This window comes from Hylaeus anthracinus, unplaced genomic scaffold (assembly GCF_026225885.1).
Source record: "Hylaeus anthracinus isolate JK02 unplaced genomic scaffold, UHH_iyHylAnth1.0_haploid 5, whole genome shotgun sequence".
Lineage (NCBI taxonomy): Eukaryota > Metazoa > Arthropoda > Insecta > Hymenoptera > Colletidae > Hylaeus > Hylaeus anthracinus.
The window spans coordinates 11,068,998-11,085,000 of record NW_026535322.1 but is presented as its reverse complement, the minus strand read 5'-3'; the positions used below and the strand labels follow the sequence as shown (position 1 = coordinate 11,085,000).

Sequence of the window (16,003 nt, the reverse complement as noted above, 5' to 3'; positions counted from 1 at the left end):
AATGCTGCTCGAGGAATTTCTCGCCTCTGCGGAGCCTCGGGCTAGGCGCATACTATCGACATTCCTCTGACTGAACCGTTCGGCCGGGCATTGCTTGGCAATCGGGTGCGCTCTAATAAAACTCGATGGATGGAACTGACTACGTAATTTCTTGTCGGAGTACTTTATATAGTACTTCATAAGACAGAGATTCTTAACCCTACGTGGTTTCAACTAAAATGTTCTCAAAGCACAAAGGTTTCAAAAGGTTAAGAATCACTAGCCCGATCCTAAAGATGTCAGACATCCTCGTTGTATATTCCTCTGAGGATTCTCTGTCGTGGCTGCATGCATAGCCAGGTTGTCCAGAGGGACGAACAATGAAGAGACTCACCTGAACGTCAAAGTGAGTGGTGGTGTCTTGCGGCTGCGGCGGTCCCTGTTGCTGTTGTTGTTGTTGCGACGGCGGCGGACCCTGCGGGGGCGGCGGAGCCTGCGCACCAAAGAGCTGCGCAGCGTGCGAATGTGGATGCTGTAGATGGTGGGTCGGTGGCGCTTGGTGATGTTGAAGATGGTGAGGCGGTGCTGGAGCGAACGCGGCCATGAAATGCTCCTCGCTGCCGACCACGTCGACGCCGGGCTTCAGCAACACCACACCGCCACCGCCAGCGCTCACGGCTAAGGTCGCCGCAGCGTTCTTTTGGAATTCTTCTTCCCCGGGCGAGGGCTGGCGGCTGCCAGGTGTACGGCTGCAAACGAATCAAACGTCAGGTTTCGGAACAATATGCTATATAACGAGGGATAATGGCATATAATTAATTAATATTTCTCTCAAAAGCTTCTCATGGAACGCGTAACTCAATGGAATCGATGATGCTGTGTGATAAATTATCATCGATTACGGTACCCAAGTCAGAGCCATTGTCAGGTGTTGATAGGATTGAATGTAACGTTCGCGGTAGCAAATAATAATAAAAGTATTACAGAATGAATTGCTCCAAGGTAAAACGAGACTTCGCTTCTCCATTGTTCTAGACTGTCTAAACCTTTTACTATCCTGGTTACTAAAAATACACCCACGAAGTGGAATGTATCGACTGCAAACAGTCGGGAACTGGACTCGACGAGTAACAGTAACGGTAACCGCAACGCTACGCCGATTCGAAAGCCTCGAGGAAATAATGACTAGGGGATTATGCAACTCCTCCCGAGGAACAAAAGTTCTTTCTATCGCTTCGCGCTCCATTTCACGCATTTCGCTGTTTCGTTTCAAATGAAAGCGACTCGCAGACCGGGGCGTACGGGACGAAGATAAACGCGACTGTTAACCGGTTGAACAGATGCACTTCTTCAAGCGGTGCGTAAACCTCCGGTGACTCGTTGCACATTGTTGGACGCGTAACAGAAATCCTTCGCTGCTCGATGTTTATGGCCCAATAAAACCGTCGAGATATCTTCATTTCGTCGAGTCAATAAGGAAATCGTTTATTTAGCGCGATGAACCCAGCAGTCACAGATTCCTGATGACGGAGGCTATCGTCGGACTGCCTCGGCTCTAGCATTTACGCAGAAACCGATCGAGCACCGATACGAGATTAGTATTCTTATTTTCTATATAAAGAAAGTGACGTGTCTTTCCTAGGACGGCGTAACCGATAGTAAATGTCAGGGACCTAGCTCTCGAGTACATGGAATTTCTGACGCAAACGCGATATCCAAACTTCCTACACCAACATTTCTTTTTTCAAATGTCTAATCTCGATGTTTGAAACACAATCAAAACAGCGTTTGTTTGTTTCGAGATTAGATTGCATAGAAACTATCATCCCTTCCTGTATATACAATATAACCGTAGCGTGCCCAAAGATGAACGATTGCACTCAAACACCGCACTGCGTTACAACTAGTTTTCATCGAAATCTGCTCGCTTTGAATATCCGCCAACTAACCCTACTTAACTATCCAACTGTAAAATTGGGATACTGGAACGCATTCGGGTATCTTGATTTTTCTTGCCAGAGTCATCGTTGTCGGGTCAATAGCCTGAATAATTTCATACGAAAAGCGCCTAAACCGGTCGCGCGAGATTCCACGATTATGCGATTAGCGACGCGGCGTAACGGGTCATTTTGCATAATGGCGATGCAATAAAACGCGAGGCCTGGTTGATAGGACCCGTGCCTACGATTTCGCGCGAGGAAAAAAAGGGGTAGCACGGCTGCTATAACCATAACGAGCAGCAGCGATGAGAAAACAACATCACCATAATGGAATTATTAAGTAGAGGCGACCGCCAAGATCGGTCAGTTGCTACATTATCCTACGCTTTAGTTACTATATTTATTAAGTCGGGTTTTCTGGTTTTCGTTTGATCTCGGTAACGAATTCGGAAGACCAATGACGAATAACAACGGAGTTGACAACTGCCTCGACTTTGTGTACGCACTAGCTGTCCAGTAAATCGTTGCATGACAAGGAGATGATGTCATCAGTGAGGATATATGTATAAAAAATAAAGTAAATGTTTGGATATGGTCTTATCCTTTTTAACTGTTTGCATCGCTTTTAAGAAGAACGACATCCCCTTGTCATTTACTAAATATTAGAATTAACTTTTGTACAGAATAATACGGTCTGTTTACAGGTAGGTAAAAAGAGTTTACGGTCGATGTGCGTGAATTGATCAAAGACACTGCAGAGTTGCGAACAGCGAACCGTAGAACCAGAGTCGGTAAGGCAGCCCCGAGAACGATGCACGTTCGAGGCACCAGATGGCGCATAGCGACGGTGCAACGAACGTCAGAGAAAGAACCGAGAGCATATGATGTCATCGTCCGCGAGTAGAGCACGCACGCCCTTGACAGTTGCTACTATTGCGTTCCTCGATCGAGGCCCTCGGACCAATGACGATCGCTCACGAACAACCCGTGACATGTTTGCGATCGTCCGATTGAATGCAATTATGCGCGTAGATAATGAGAAAAGATCGAGATTTGCCCACCTCGAAGTTTGCATACGGCGATGGCTCGGTTATGCGCGTGAGACTCGAATTAGATGGTTGAAACCACTATGATATAGATTTTATTTTTGATGCTACTTTTGTTAAAGGGATAAAGGGATTTCTAAAGTTTGACGGAATTCTCAAGCAAGCCTCGACGGAGGATCTATTATTTGTTTCACTATAGTAAACAAAAATATAATAATTTGATGAGGGTGAACCTCTGCAGTGTGTTTGTCATTCTCGACTATTTTCTAATACTCACTTAAAGCCTTTGTCATCATCGAGACCGTTTTGCGATGCTAATCCGTTATTCTGTGGACCTGTGTCGTCTTTAGAACTGTCGAAAGGACTTGCCGAGCCCTTCTCTTTTTCTTTCTTGTCCGCGTCGGTGTTCTGCGTGGAAAGGAAATAGTAAGTACAGCATTTGAATATCGGCATCGCAACTGTTCTACGTTGAAGGACAGGTATCGATAAGAACAGTTCTTGACCCTGAGTTCTCCAAGGAAATGTTTTGATTTCTGTATCCATATTACCAGTATCTTAGATAAGAAAGTAAAAATTGTCCTTTTCGATGTTCGTCCCTTCGCCACGATCATACTTACCAATCTCAGGGAGACCATTCTAGGTTCTAAATCTTTGGGCGTCGTGGGGCTCGATCCAAGGACGTATTCGACCATTTTGACCCCCAGACCACCCGTTTCGCTGTAAAATCGTCATTCAATTGGTAAAGTACCACAGATGGTTCTCGATCGGTTTCCAAGTTTCATACTAACCTGCTTCTTGGACTGAGGACTGTTCCAACTTCTGACGTCTGGTGGTGATACCCCGTCCCCACACCCACGCGTCTACCGGTGCCCATGGAAATTGGCTGTGACACGGCATGATCTGGAACGTATTTAAAACATCTGTAATCGGTGTGTCACGTTGACGCATATTGTACCTAAACGTATGGTCGCTACGAGAAATCACTGCCGACGCGTGACATAGAATACCAAACGGTTTGAATACCAAACGGTTTCCCCGCCCCTTCAAGCGATCGTTAAAATCGTTTAATGCTCGTGATTGCGAAAATTAAGGTTAGGCTCGAAGGAAGCTGCTAGGTGATCCATATAATTCGTGTTTATACGATTTAAACAACAGCGTGGACGCAATAGCGTCAAGGATCGATGTATAAAATTATCTAACGACCAAGAAAAATCGCGAACGATATCTCAAAACACTCGTATCGCGCTCGTGCTGGTATATCAACCGGTGATCGATAAAAGGCGCGAGGGCCGAGAAAGTCGCAAAGGTGTAACGTAAATTCCATCGTAAAAATGCTCGACGTCTCTTAGGAAATGTAAAAGCAGGCGGTTTCGATATGGCGAGGATAGAGCCGGGCAAATGGAAGTGTGGTGAATTAAATATTTGAAACGGTGACAAGCAAAAATAATACGAAAATCGAAGTAAATATTCTGACTGTTAAAGGGGCTAGAAATACACAACTGAATTTAATCGAGCAAACATTCCTATAAGCGGTCGTGATTAGCACCTGCGCAGGATTACTTGTCTGAGGTAGCCTGCGAGGGGTGAGAATATTAGGTCTTCCTCTAAACTGTGCCGTGGGCTTGAAAAGGTTAAGAACTGGTGGTCCAGGTGGCCGGGGGGTTGGCGCGGGCCTCGGCTCGCAGGGTGGATCAGTAGGTACGACCCTGGGCGTTGGGACGTTGCCCCCACCGCCGGTGATGCCGGGCGTCTGTCGCCATGGCAACAGCCGCGTTGCACCCATCGCGCGGTGACGCACACACACACAGACGCCCGAGGGAACCGTGGCGGGCAGCGTCCACATGGAAATGCTGGTACCATGCCGTCGCGGGAATCAGGTGTTCCATGCATGCGCACGCCTGCACAGACAACACACCGTCGCGGTAGCATCGCCCTCCCGCGACAAACCCGTACGACTCGAGCCTCGACGAGGAACAACCTCTTCGCGACCTTTCTAAACTCCCTCGCGCCCCTCGACGCTCCGCCAATTACCGCCGAGGATTCATTAAAGGGACCATGCCCGGTTAGATTAGGTTTTTTTTTTTAGGTTTTCCTAAGCTATACGATGGTGGAAATATTCCCAGAAAATTTCAACGAAATCTGCTTAGTGGTTGCCGAAGAAATACGACTTTGGTACATAGGTCACACTAGGCTGATGTAAACTGTTATTGATATCACGTAGAATTTAAAGAAACAAGCGTCAGTATTATGATTATAAGCAATGACGCCTGAAAAGGAATAGTTTTAAGATCCAAATGTGTATTTTTTATACATAGACTTTTACTAATGCGGAAAAAGAACATCATCTAAGAGAAAGGGATGGCAAAGAAGATAGGAAGTGCAATTTCTAGCTATCTCATATGTGTATACATATATATATATATATATGTTTGTTTAAATATTTCTCACTTAACACGACACAGTATATATTATCACATAAAGTAATAATTGACAACGTATAGAATCTCACAAGGTAACCAAAAGACTGCCAAGATAAAATCTGTGATAACTAAATAAGCACAATTACAAGTGCAATGAAAGTGATTTAAAGACTCTAAATAAAACGAACTGAATGAGGTTTCAACTAGCTTCAAAACGTAAAAAAAAAATAGATATAAGTAGTTATATATATATATTAAACATAAGAATATTATAATATTAAACATAAGAATATAGTTTCAAAATATTTTTTGATTATCTGTTTAAGCCAGTCTAGAATATAATTAGGTCTAGATAACTAAGTAGAATAAGAAGATAATGTACAACTAATTTTAAGAAAAATGTTGAAGATTGTAACATACTGTACAGAAAGAGGAGTGCTATATGGGCTTACCTGGCCACGCACTGTGGAATAAAAAAACAAACAAACAAACAAACAAACTGTAATTGAAACTAGATCGAATAACAAAACAGTCCTCAGCTTAACCATTTAGCACTTAAGGGACCCGTTAGTCTAATATATTCTCCAAATCCACTTTTATTTTTGTTTTCAGGTATACCAGTTCGGAGAAATCTTGCTCACCGCAAACAAAATGGCCACCCATGACATCGCATGTTACGACGAAATGAATTAACCTTTGTTTAAAGCAAAAATTCTTTTATAGATGTTTAAGACATACTTTGTCATATATTTAAATTTCATTAATAAAAATTATTATTTAATACCCTAAAAAACACACACACAAGAAAATGTCCGTATTCATTTTCCTGACTGTGACTAACCCCTTAAAAGTCACGGGACTTTACGGCGAGATCGTAGCTATTTTAAGGTTATGTTGGGTTTCGAATATCTCACTTTTCTATTTGACCAAGTATTCTACTTGTCGGGGTTGATGTTCCGAATAGGGTGAAAAAGCGTTGAGAATCACTGTTGTAAGCACCCCGATATTAGATGCATAAACACGTATCATCATGCTACATAGAGTTAAAATGTACAGGCCGTTGAGCACAAACGAATTCTAGGATATTAGCGCCGCTAATGGCTAGTAATTTTAATAAAACCCGGCTTCTACATTTATGGACTCGTTTGCCTCTCCAACCGAAGCGTTGTCACAGTAACCACTAACCTATTTACCATGTAACACGTAATTGAAGATATTATGTTTCCAATAAGGAAAGTAGAGATTCAATTTGCGTACAATATAATAAGTATCAAATTCACTTTGTCACGCATCGTGTAGCAGGGAAATACGACGATGTCGGTGTAACTTATAGAATATTCTAGACCTCGATGCCGAGACACGAACAAAATTCTATTCTAATAAAGTATAACCTAAAAAGTAATTCGTACATTCGTAATTACTAATATATCGTATCATACCATTGACTCGCGAGCTGCGTAAATAGAATTCTTTCTGTAATGTATCTCGTTCGACCGCCCCAGGGACAAAGGAACGTCGACTGTTTTGATTTGTAATCGTATAAACATCGCGGAACTGTCGACCGTTAGCGAAGATTCGTAGATCGTGACGCGGGAAGGACGCTTGGTTCGAGAGGTTAACATAACCTTAAAGGGGGAATACACAACTTTCCTCGCGCAACGTCGAACATACCAGAAAGAAACGGTATCGATTGATCGCGTTAGCTCGTAGGAGACACGGATTTCCTTTGTTTTCGCGAAAGGCAAACGGAACGTAGATCTGTTTTGGTAGCCGATTTATCGATTACTGACACTCCGCTCGAACCATTGGAGACACTGCGTTTCTACTTCGTCTATATACAGGGTGTCCCAAAAATGTTGAAACACCTTGAAATGGATGGTTCGGAAGGTGATTTGAAACAACTTTTTTCTTAGCTAAAATATTGTCCGAGGCTTCGTTAAGGAGATATTAATAGAAAACCCCGACCAATCAGAGCGCGAGTATGCCGGTTGAGCGTAGGCTACGCGCTAGGCGGCCACGCTCATTCGCTACCGCGGCCGCTCCAACGGTATACGCGCGCTCTAATTGGTCAGTGTTTTTCGTTAATATCTCCTCAACGAAGCCTCGGACAATATTTTCGCTAAGGAAAAAGTTGTTTCAAATCACTCCCCGAACCACTCCTTTCAAGGTGTTACAACATTTTTGGAACACCCTGTATATTGTTCTTTCGGTGCTCTGTACCAATCAATAAGCGAGCACGATGTAAAACTCACCGTGGTATCGTTCCCTTTGCATCCCGATGCTTCGCCACTCTCTGCACTTAGCATGTATGAAATATTTCTGTCCACTTACAAGTTCGTCGTTTAATATAAACTCCCGGGTCTATCGTCGCATGAAAGTACAAGCGTGAAAATGGCGAATTAAAGCTTTACCGACCGGTAGCGGTTGGAGATATAATTAAATGTAATAATATTTTTTGTTTGCGTAACAATATCTATTTCATCTACTAGAATTAATATTTAAATAATGTTTCATAAATGACGGGAGCACGCAATGCTATCTCGGTGATAGATAATAATGTATCGGTTGCTATGGCGAAGAGTCGATTAACAGACAACCGCACAGTGGGATATTTAACCAATCTAGCTGGCCAAAAGTGCAGTTTTTGAAGTTTATAATACTTAAAAAGTAATGTCTTCTGGTAATGTCAAACAAATTTCAAAAACAACCCATTTCGCAACTCTAACAACCGGGCTTTAAGTGCAAGTCACTCGTATCTGAATGTGTTTTTCACGTAAGCATCGTGCTTTGCTAAAATTGTATTTGCTGTATTTCAGAAGAGAACATTTTTGTTTGTGCGAATATTTGATCATAATGAATTATGGATTGTGTTAAAGCTGGTAAGTATCTATTAATTTAATCGTTTTATTTTTTATTTGTATCTTTTAACTTATATAAAAAAGGCTTTAAAAATAACCTTTTCACTCTTACTTTGATTTTAATTTTAAACGACAAGAAAGAGTTTAGTCTACTTCAGGGTTCGTCCCGGCAATTATTTTATCTCAGACATACAACTTAGTGTTTATACTAACCTATTATGTAAAAAACAACCGCGAAAAAGCGCGATTCTTTAAAAATTTTCGGCAAAAAAATCAATTTCGGTAAAAATTCCTGTATATGAAATTTCATACAAATCTAACAACTTTTTAGTATACAAGTCGGCCATATTGGATCCGCCATTTTGATTTTTTGTTCTTTTATATCAGATTCGGAATCCACGATTCCAAAAACCCTTGTATACGAAGTTTCATATAAATCTGGGGGCTCCTTTTCTTTTGGTCAGCTAGATTGGTGAAATATCCCACTGTGCACCGGTCGGTAAAGTATCGAGTGCCTATGAATAAACCACTGTATCGTGCTCTCGTATGTCAGCTATTTTTCGAATAAAATGCTGCCTCTCTGACGATCTGTCAGTTTTTAATGTGTGTGAAGTTAGCCCCGCACTTTTCGAATTTTCAGTTTTTCTTTTTTGCGCCGTGTTGTGCTATATTTGTGCTGAATTGCGCCGTAAATAAGAGATCGATAACATCAATAACAATTAAGAAAATAAATAAAAACCAAAATTATACTAGCCCCGCACTTTTGCCGAAACAAACTTTTTTTTCTATAGAAAGATGCGTACTAACTTGTGCTACGTTGTGCCATTGATAGAAACTCGTTATCTCGACTCATTTTGCAGATAAAAAATGTTGAATTTTGAGGAATAAACAATTTAATATTCGTACAATTTGCGAACGGCGACAGATAATCGAATTCTGCAAGTTGTGCTAAATTGTGCTACTTACAATACACGAGAGACGTGCGTTAAAAATTGAAATTAGCTCGAGGGTCAATAAAAGTTAACAAAAAAAGGTGGCGGTGATTAAAAATTTTGGTATTTCCGAATTTTCTTCGATTGTGCCGAATTGTGGTAGACTAGCACAACAACTTTTCCTAATTACAAAATCACGTCAGATCGCCAGATTTCGCAGCGTTGGGGCATAGTTAGGAATCAGACGTTAAGAATTTGCATTCGCATTTGCACGCGCTCGCGGGTAACGGAATTCAGTATGCCTCGATAAATGCACAAGCTCGGAATTGAAAGTGTGCATTTATCATAGAGTTCCCACATTGTTTGATCTTTGCCGACAGCTTCGGCTTATTTCTTTTCTTAATTGTTATTGATGTTATCGATCTCTTATTTACGGCACAATTCAGCACAAATATAGCACAAGAAAGAAAAACTAAAAATTCGAAAAGTGCGGGGCTAACTTCACACACATCAGTTTTTATGCGATTCATCTTTTTCTAATTTTACCGGGACAAAACAGGCGCATCGTATCGAGCCATTCGGGGAATTGTACTCTACGTCAGTAGCAAGGACCTTCAAGCCCGTCTGCTGCAACGCATTTCGCTGCAAACGGAAAAAGGACACGTCGGTTAATCGAATTCGGCTCGTTACCTCGCCCTGTTTTGGCTCGGTGGACTCTTTCGAACGATGGAGAACGATTTCCATAACACAGCAGCTGATTCGCTCATTGGCACTTGGGCTGCGCTGCGAACGCATTCTTCGATGCAGACGCGTCCTTACCCGGTTTAGGGTAATGAATCCCACGCGATCCACTGGCGCAGCTACGGCGGACATTAGAGAAAATACTACTCTACTCGATTTTTTCAATTAATTTCATTTGACTTATAAAATGTATCAAGTACCAAATTTCTTAATTTCCATGCATTTATCATCACCGTGCAAAATTCTTGTACGTCAGCACGAAACGTACGATTACTCGGAACAATAGCACGTCTTTTGAAACTCCCGTGACGCAATCGATCTCTATATTTTTTTTCCGTGCGCTAGTTTCATAAGACGGATAAAGTGGAGGTAGGAACGAGTTTTCGACTAATCAAGAACGATATATCGGTCGGACCGTTTGCTCGGACGCTGAGGACAAAGGAAACCAGTTCCGACGATATATCACTGGTCTACTAGCCACGGTCAAACGAGCCAATGCGCAAATAATATTTACGGGTGTAATAAGCCCTTCTCGGTACCCGCTGGATCGCTATCGACGTGCCTCGAGAAAGTGACGGGCGAACGTGGAAAGACAAAGGCGCCGCTCGCTTCGATTGAAAGTTTCGCGAAAAAATGAGCCACGCGTTACGAGTTACGTTCAGCGATGGTACCAATGACATACTCATTAACACCGATACATATCAATTCCCAGCCGTTGGGTTGAGGTGTAGAACAGGTTTTGAAATAAATTCCCATTGGTATTGGCAGGATGTACTAGTTGACATTTGTGGACAATTCGAACGTTAAATATTGATAACCCGATGAGGCAATAACCTAGTTGATCTACCACAGGTGGACGTTATTAGAATAACGTTAATTGTGTTCATTTAGCAACGAATAAACTCTAATAACTAGACTGCGGATTTTATGTATTTATGACGTACAGTAATATGGAAAACGTAATGTACGTTAAATGTATTTTACAATTAATTTACTGATATCGTTATTTCGTAATGCATGAGTGCACAGCCCCGCTCAGAAGTATGCGGACACTTCCTTAATGGAAATAAATATCTAATAAAAGTTGCGAACCTATTAATATCATTTACATCATTTATGTTTCAATATGTTTTTGTTGCATTAGCGAATATATTATATTAATATCACAAGTAATAATGATTAATGATTATCTTCGCGATCGTGCCTACAAACATTGAACCGAAATAAGAATTTATTTTACTCTGCAAATATTATAATATGAACTTTACTCTGAATCTTTTTTATACTCTTCCATATTGTTTGCATTTTGTAGGTTCTTACACATACAAATTTTCTATAAATGCATAAATATCCGCAGTCTAGTAACGATAAAAAAAACTATAGAGGTAACTACATAATGTTAAAATTTCTTTTACCAAACTTGAATACTATTAATATGTTCATTGTACCCCAAGTAATATTATCTCGTTTATTTTGTAATACCTCGCTATAAATATTTTTGATACGTTCAACATTCTTTCTGAACTTTTCTATCTAAACGATTCCATAATTCCACTATAAAGTTGAATATGACGCTCAAATCATTTAATACTATTAAATGTTGTAAATACACACCCAATATCGAATTTAGCAACAAAAGTTGTATATTAATTATTCATTGTAGTAAGTGTCCACATATTTATGAACAAGGGTGTAGATACCCTCTCGTTAAGTCGAGCAGGTATTTATTATACTAGCTGACATCATGAATGCATAAAAATGCGCAGTCTGCGAATGACGACGTTACATAATAGAAGTGTACCCTGCAAGCGGTGTTTGGCCCCCTCCCCCTAAATTGGCTACCTCGCTAATTGCACGAACCTCGATCACTCCAAGAATTTCCAGCCGAGTTTCCTGCAACAATCGAAGTTCTACCGTTTCGTGCTGCGTCACCCTGCGGTCATTGTGCGTCTACCCTGAAGATTACGTAACGATCAGCCACGAACGGCGTTCGGTGAACGGGTATCGATCAGACCGCGCTTAATTTCACGTCCGGAGAAGAAAACCCGACGCGGACCGTGATATTTCGAGAGGTTTAAAGGGCTTCGAAGGGGAATCGGACACGAACGCGCGGATGCGCTGCTCGTGAGATTAAAGTCTGGTTTTGTGTTAGTCTAGGCTCGGTAACGACTCGGATTCGCACTGGGAAAAAGCCACGGGTACCATCCTCTATTAACGACCGACAATTACTGAACGTAATAAACGCTCGTTAAAATGAAAGAAGAAAAAATACAGGCGCGATACCATTGCTACGTTTCGCGGATATCGATCACGCGATGGTCTCGATGCGTTGACTTGTACGGTGACGTAATCTATAGGTGTAATGTCACCATAACTGCACAAGATCAGTCTCGAGTCTTGTGCAGTCATCGTAGATTTCGTATATTCTCTGATGAAGGACAGCGAATAAAGAAAGAGCGAAAACACCGAAGGGTGTCCCTCTAACGCGAGAAACATCCACCCACAATTCTAACGCAAAATAAATTTAACTAGTCCCACATAAAGCGACAGGATTTCTCGCATAACCGTATACCACGTGTAAAGGTGAGGTCGTATGTATGTGATGCTCGTGCTCGCCGAGTTTTGTTCGAAAACACGTTCCTACTAGCGAGAAAAAGGTCGCTAAATGCGACGACGAACGGTTGGAACCCACTTAAAAGGGTCGATTTTTACGAGCATTTGGGTCTCGGCCCACGGTCTAGGCTCGCGAGCACGGGGACTATTCCATGAAAAAAAATCGACCCTTTCGAGTGATTCGAAGCGAGACCCCCAATATTTGTTTTCACCGAGACCGTAGGCGCCTACCTGGGTTCGCTCAAGGGTCTGGGGTCAAACGGCCGATCGACTCATCAGTTTTTGATCAAATCGAATTCTTTATTCTTCATCGTATCAACGTGAACGCGATGCCGTTGGATTCTTGGTGTTCTCCCGATTAAAATGATATCTCACGTGCGCGTAAATCGAACTATTTTTAACGAAATAACTTTTCAATTATGCAATCAGATTTTGCATATAATTTCGTTGAAAATAGTCCGATTTACGCGATGTGAGATATCATTTTGATCGTAGAAGCATCAGGAATCGATTGAAGTTACTCCCGCAAAGTTCCGATAAAAATTGTCGAGGTTGGTATTTTCAATTCTTTACGACATCCCCTTGTCGACCGCCTGTTGCGATGATGGTGCGCCTAGCCTTTTTCGGAATTCCGTGCTCGTTTAGGTGTTCGCGGCTCGTTGTGCCAGCTCGCCTGGATCCATCAGACCCTCCTGCGCGACGAGTCGACACTTTCAAGTGGACGTTGCTCGTGCTCGCCGCCCGAACTTACATACATGCGACCTCGCTTTAACGCAAAACAAATTTAACTAGTCCCACTTGACGCGACAGGATTTCTCGCACAACCGTGTACCACGTGTAAGAGTATCCGAATCGCAATAGATCCCTACCTGAGGTGCTCCAGGTAGAATCTCGCCACATCTGGTGGTCGCCCAGGTGAAGTATCCCACCGCCTTTTACACCCCCTTCGTCCTTGGAGCCGCCCTCGTCCACACCCCAGAGCTTTTTTGCCGAGGGAGCGATCTGAAACAATACGAGAAAACAGGGTCGTGAGTACACGGGGTCAACGTACACGCGTGCCGTCGCGAAACTCCAAAGTGCTCGGTTGCTTGCTAGAGATGGCGTGCAAAATCACTAACCGTTATTTATCACAGCGATCGCAAAATCACGATCACGATGGTGATTTAATTTCATACACGAGCTCGATCGTGGTTCTTTTATCTTGCTAGAATTGCGTGATCACAATTCTCGATCTTAATTAAATTACTTTTTATCAAATGTATCAACATACATAGTTTGCATAAAAAATCCGTGTATAATATCAATTTCAATTTCCTTTATCAAGTAAATTAGTAGATCATTTATTTTGTGTGCTGGCTACTTCACTCCCATGGGAAAGAATATTTTCTAAAGTAGGATTACTTTTAACGGAAAAAAGAAACGGATTGCAAGCAGAGAAATTATCTATGCTATTATTCTTTAACAGCAGTACATAGTTACTTATTTGTTATTATATATATTTTATTCTATTGTTATTTTGTTCTTTGTATTTTATTTATAGTATTCGTATTATGTTTTATGTATTAATTATATTATTTCCTAAAGTGTTACATTTTGTAAAAGTCTAAAGACACTTACAACTAAACTAAGACTTGCAATTCATAATTATTGACTTATATTCATTACTCTTCACTATTCCTCATTAAAGCATTCCTTTATTTACTATTCTTTAGTTTACTTTATTTTATGCGGTGTAGGTAATTCGCACTTTTGTTTCGATGACGTTAATTACATACTTGTGTAGAATATATGTAAAATATACAGGTCAGGGTGTTTTTCATTACGGTGTATTTACATTTAGGCTGAAGATTCTAACAACGCGTGCAAGGAACGGTTATGTTCTTTACTAATCGGAAGCGATCACGAAAAATCACGAATCACTGTGAAAAATCACCGTGATTGCCAACGAACGTGATCGAATCACGAGAGATTCACAAGTAGCAATTCTAGCCATCTCTATTGCTTGCTTGCAAGTGCACCGAAAAATACGAAACGCGAACGGTCCCTCCACAGCTCGATTCTTTCCGAGAGAATCTACGGGGCTGTTGGAGCACTACTCCGGCATCGGATCATTTATCACAGTAAAGACTGGATAAAGTACAAGAGAATCGGGACCCAAACATCGCAGTTGTCCAAGTCGAGGTTTTTATTCTGTGTTTACATTTGGCTCGCATTTCGTATTTATTTGAAGTGTTAAGGATACATTAGATGCCTTATTACACTACCAAGTGTTGCTAAATTAATATGAACATATAACCTTTCCTTACATTTTTAACTTAACCTAACTCCCACCAGGGATGCGAATTACAATTTATTATGCATTCATTCTCTTTCTCTTTTCTTTTCTAAAATCTAATTACAAGTCTCTCTTTCTTTTTCCGTAAATCTTCACATCGTTTTTCACATCACAACATACTTATTTTGTTATTGCACACTTCGTCATATTTGGCTCGAGTCGAACGTCGAACGTAGAAAAGGACAGAGAGTGAGAGAGAAAGAGGTCTGAGACAAAATGCATTCGGCAGAAGCGTATTAATCGGTCAGGATTGTGTTAGACTGCTCGCTCGTAGCGATGATTCGGTTTAAAGGAGCGACAAAAATCATCAAAGTATTATTATTTAACCCTTTGCACTCGAGAAGTGACTCTCAGTCACCACTAGGTTTTCTTTAGATTCTTTGGAATTCGAAGTGCCAATAAAATGATTGGCGTTGAGGCAAAGGTGACCTGATTCTCAAACCTCAAATTAGAGATCTCATTCGAGAAGTCAATATAAATCTTTCCATTCGTGGCAATAGAATACTAAGAAAGCATCTCGAGTTGCTGGTACATACCAGAAAAAAAGGCGTCAAGTCCAAACAGTTGATATTCATTTTATAAAATATATATAACATCTAACAGCATTTGTAAATAAATAATTTCTCGTTGTAAAATTCCAGTGTAGGATTTGAATGTGAATTCAGTCCCCGCAAAAGGTCACGCCGGCCCTAACTCAATTACTCAGTTATTCATTAAAGTGATCAGTTTATACAGAAACAAAACTTATAATACTACACTAATACTTTCTCCAGTTGATTACATCACATTTTTGTTTACATTCTTTTTTTTTCCATACAGATTGCTTTATATCCGAACATACTTTCTCGCTTCGATCTCACTCACTCCCTTCATATATCTCTCAAAAATCACACCTTAAAAACTAGCTATAATAAGGTACTTTTCTGTTTGCAGTTTCACTTAGTGTCAGTTAAGTCTTTTTGTTAGACCCTTCTCACCTTACATCTTATCTTTGCCCTTACTTGACTATGTACATTCGTTGTTTTTGTTGTGCCTTTAACTTCCACAGAGATCCTTTTGGGTCTCTTATAATCTATTGTGGCGACCCTAACTCCAGCTGTACCTTGAAGCCTTGAAATTTAGTCCCATTACGAGCGCAT

General features: G+C 41.1%; 1 protein-coding gene across 3 annotated transcripts in view; it reads right to left on the bottom strand.

Annotated features, from left to right (window-relative positions):
* LOC128896017 (pumilio homolog 1-like) overlaps nucleotides 1-16,003 on the bottom strand; it is a 100,994-nt gene that overhangs the window by 62,805 nt on the left and 22,186 nt on the right. For all 3 annotated transcript variants that reach the window (XM_054159132.1, XM_054159133.1, XM_054159131.1), the window contains exons 5-9: nucleotides 13,399-13,531; nucleotides 3,754-3,865; nucleotides 3,583-3,682; nucleotides 3,243-3,373; nucleotides 374-728 (exon numbers count right to left, since the gene is read on the bottom strand). In XM_054159132.1, the coding sequence (XP_054015107.1) occupies nucleotides 374-728; nucleotides 3,243-3,373; nucleotides 3,583-3,682; nucleotides 3,754-3,865; nucleotides 13,399-13,531 (831 nt within the window). The remainder of the gene's footprint in view (nucleotides 1-373; nucleotides 729-3,242; nucleotides 3,374-3,582; nucleotides 3,683-3,753; nucleotides 3,866-13,398; nucleotides 13,532-16,003) is intronic.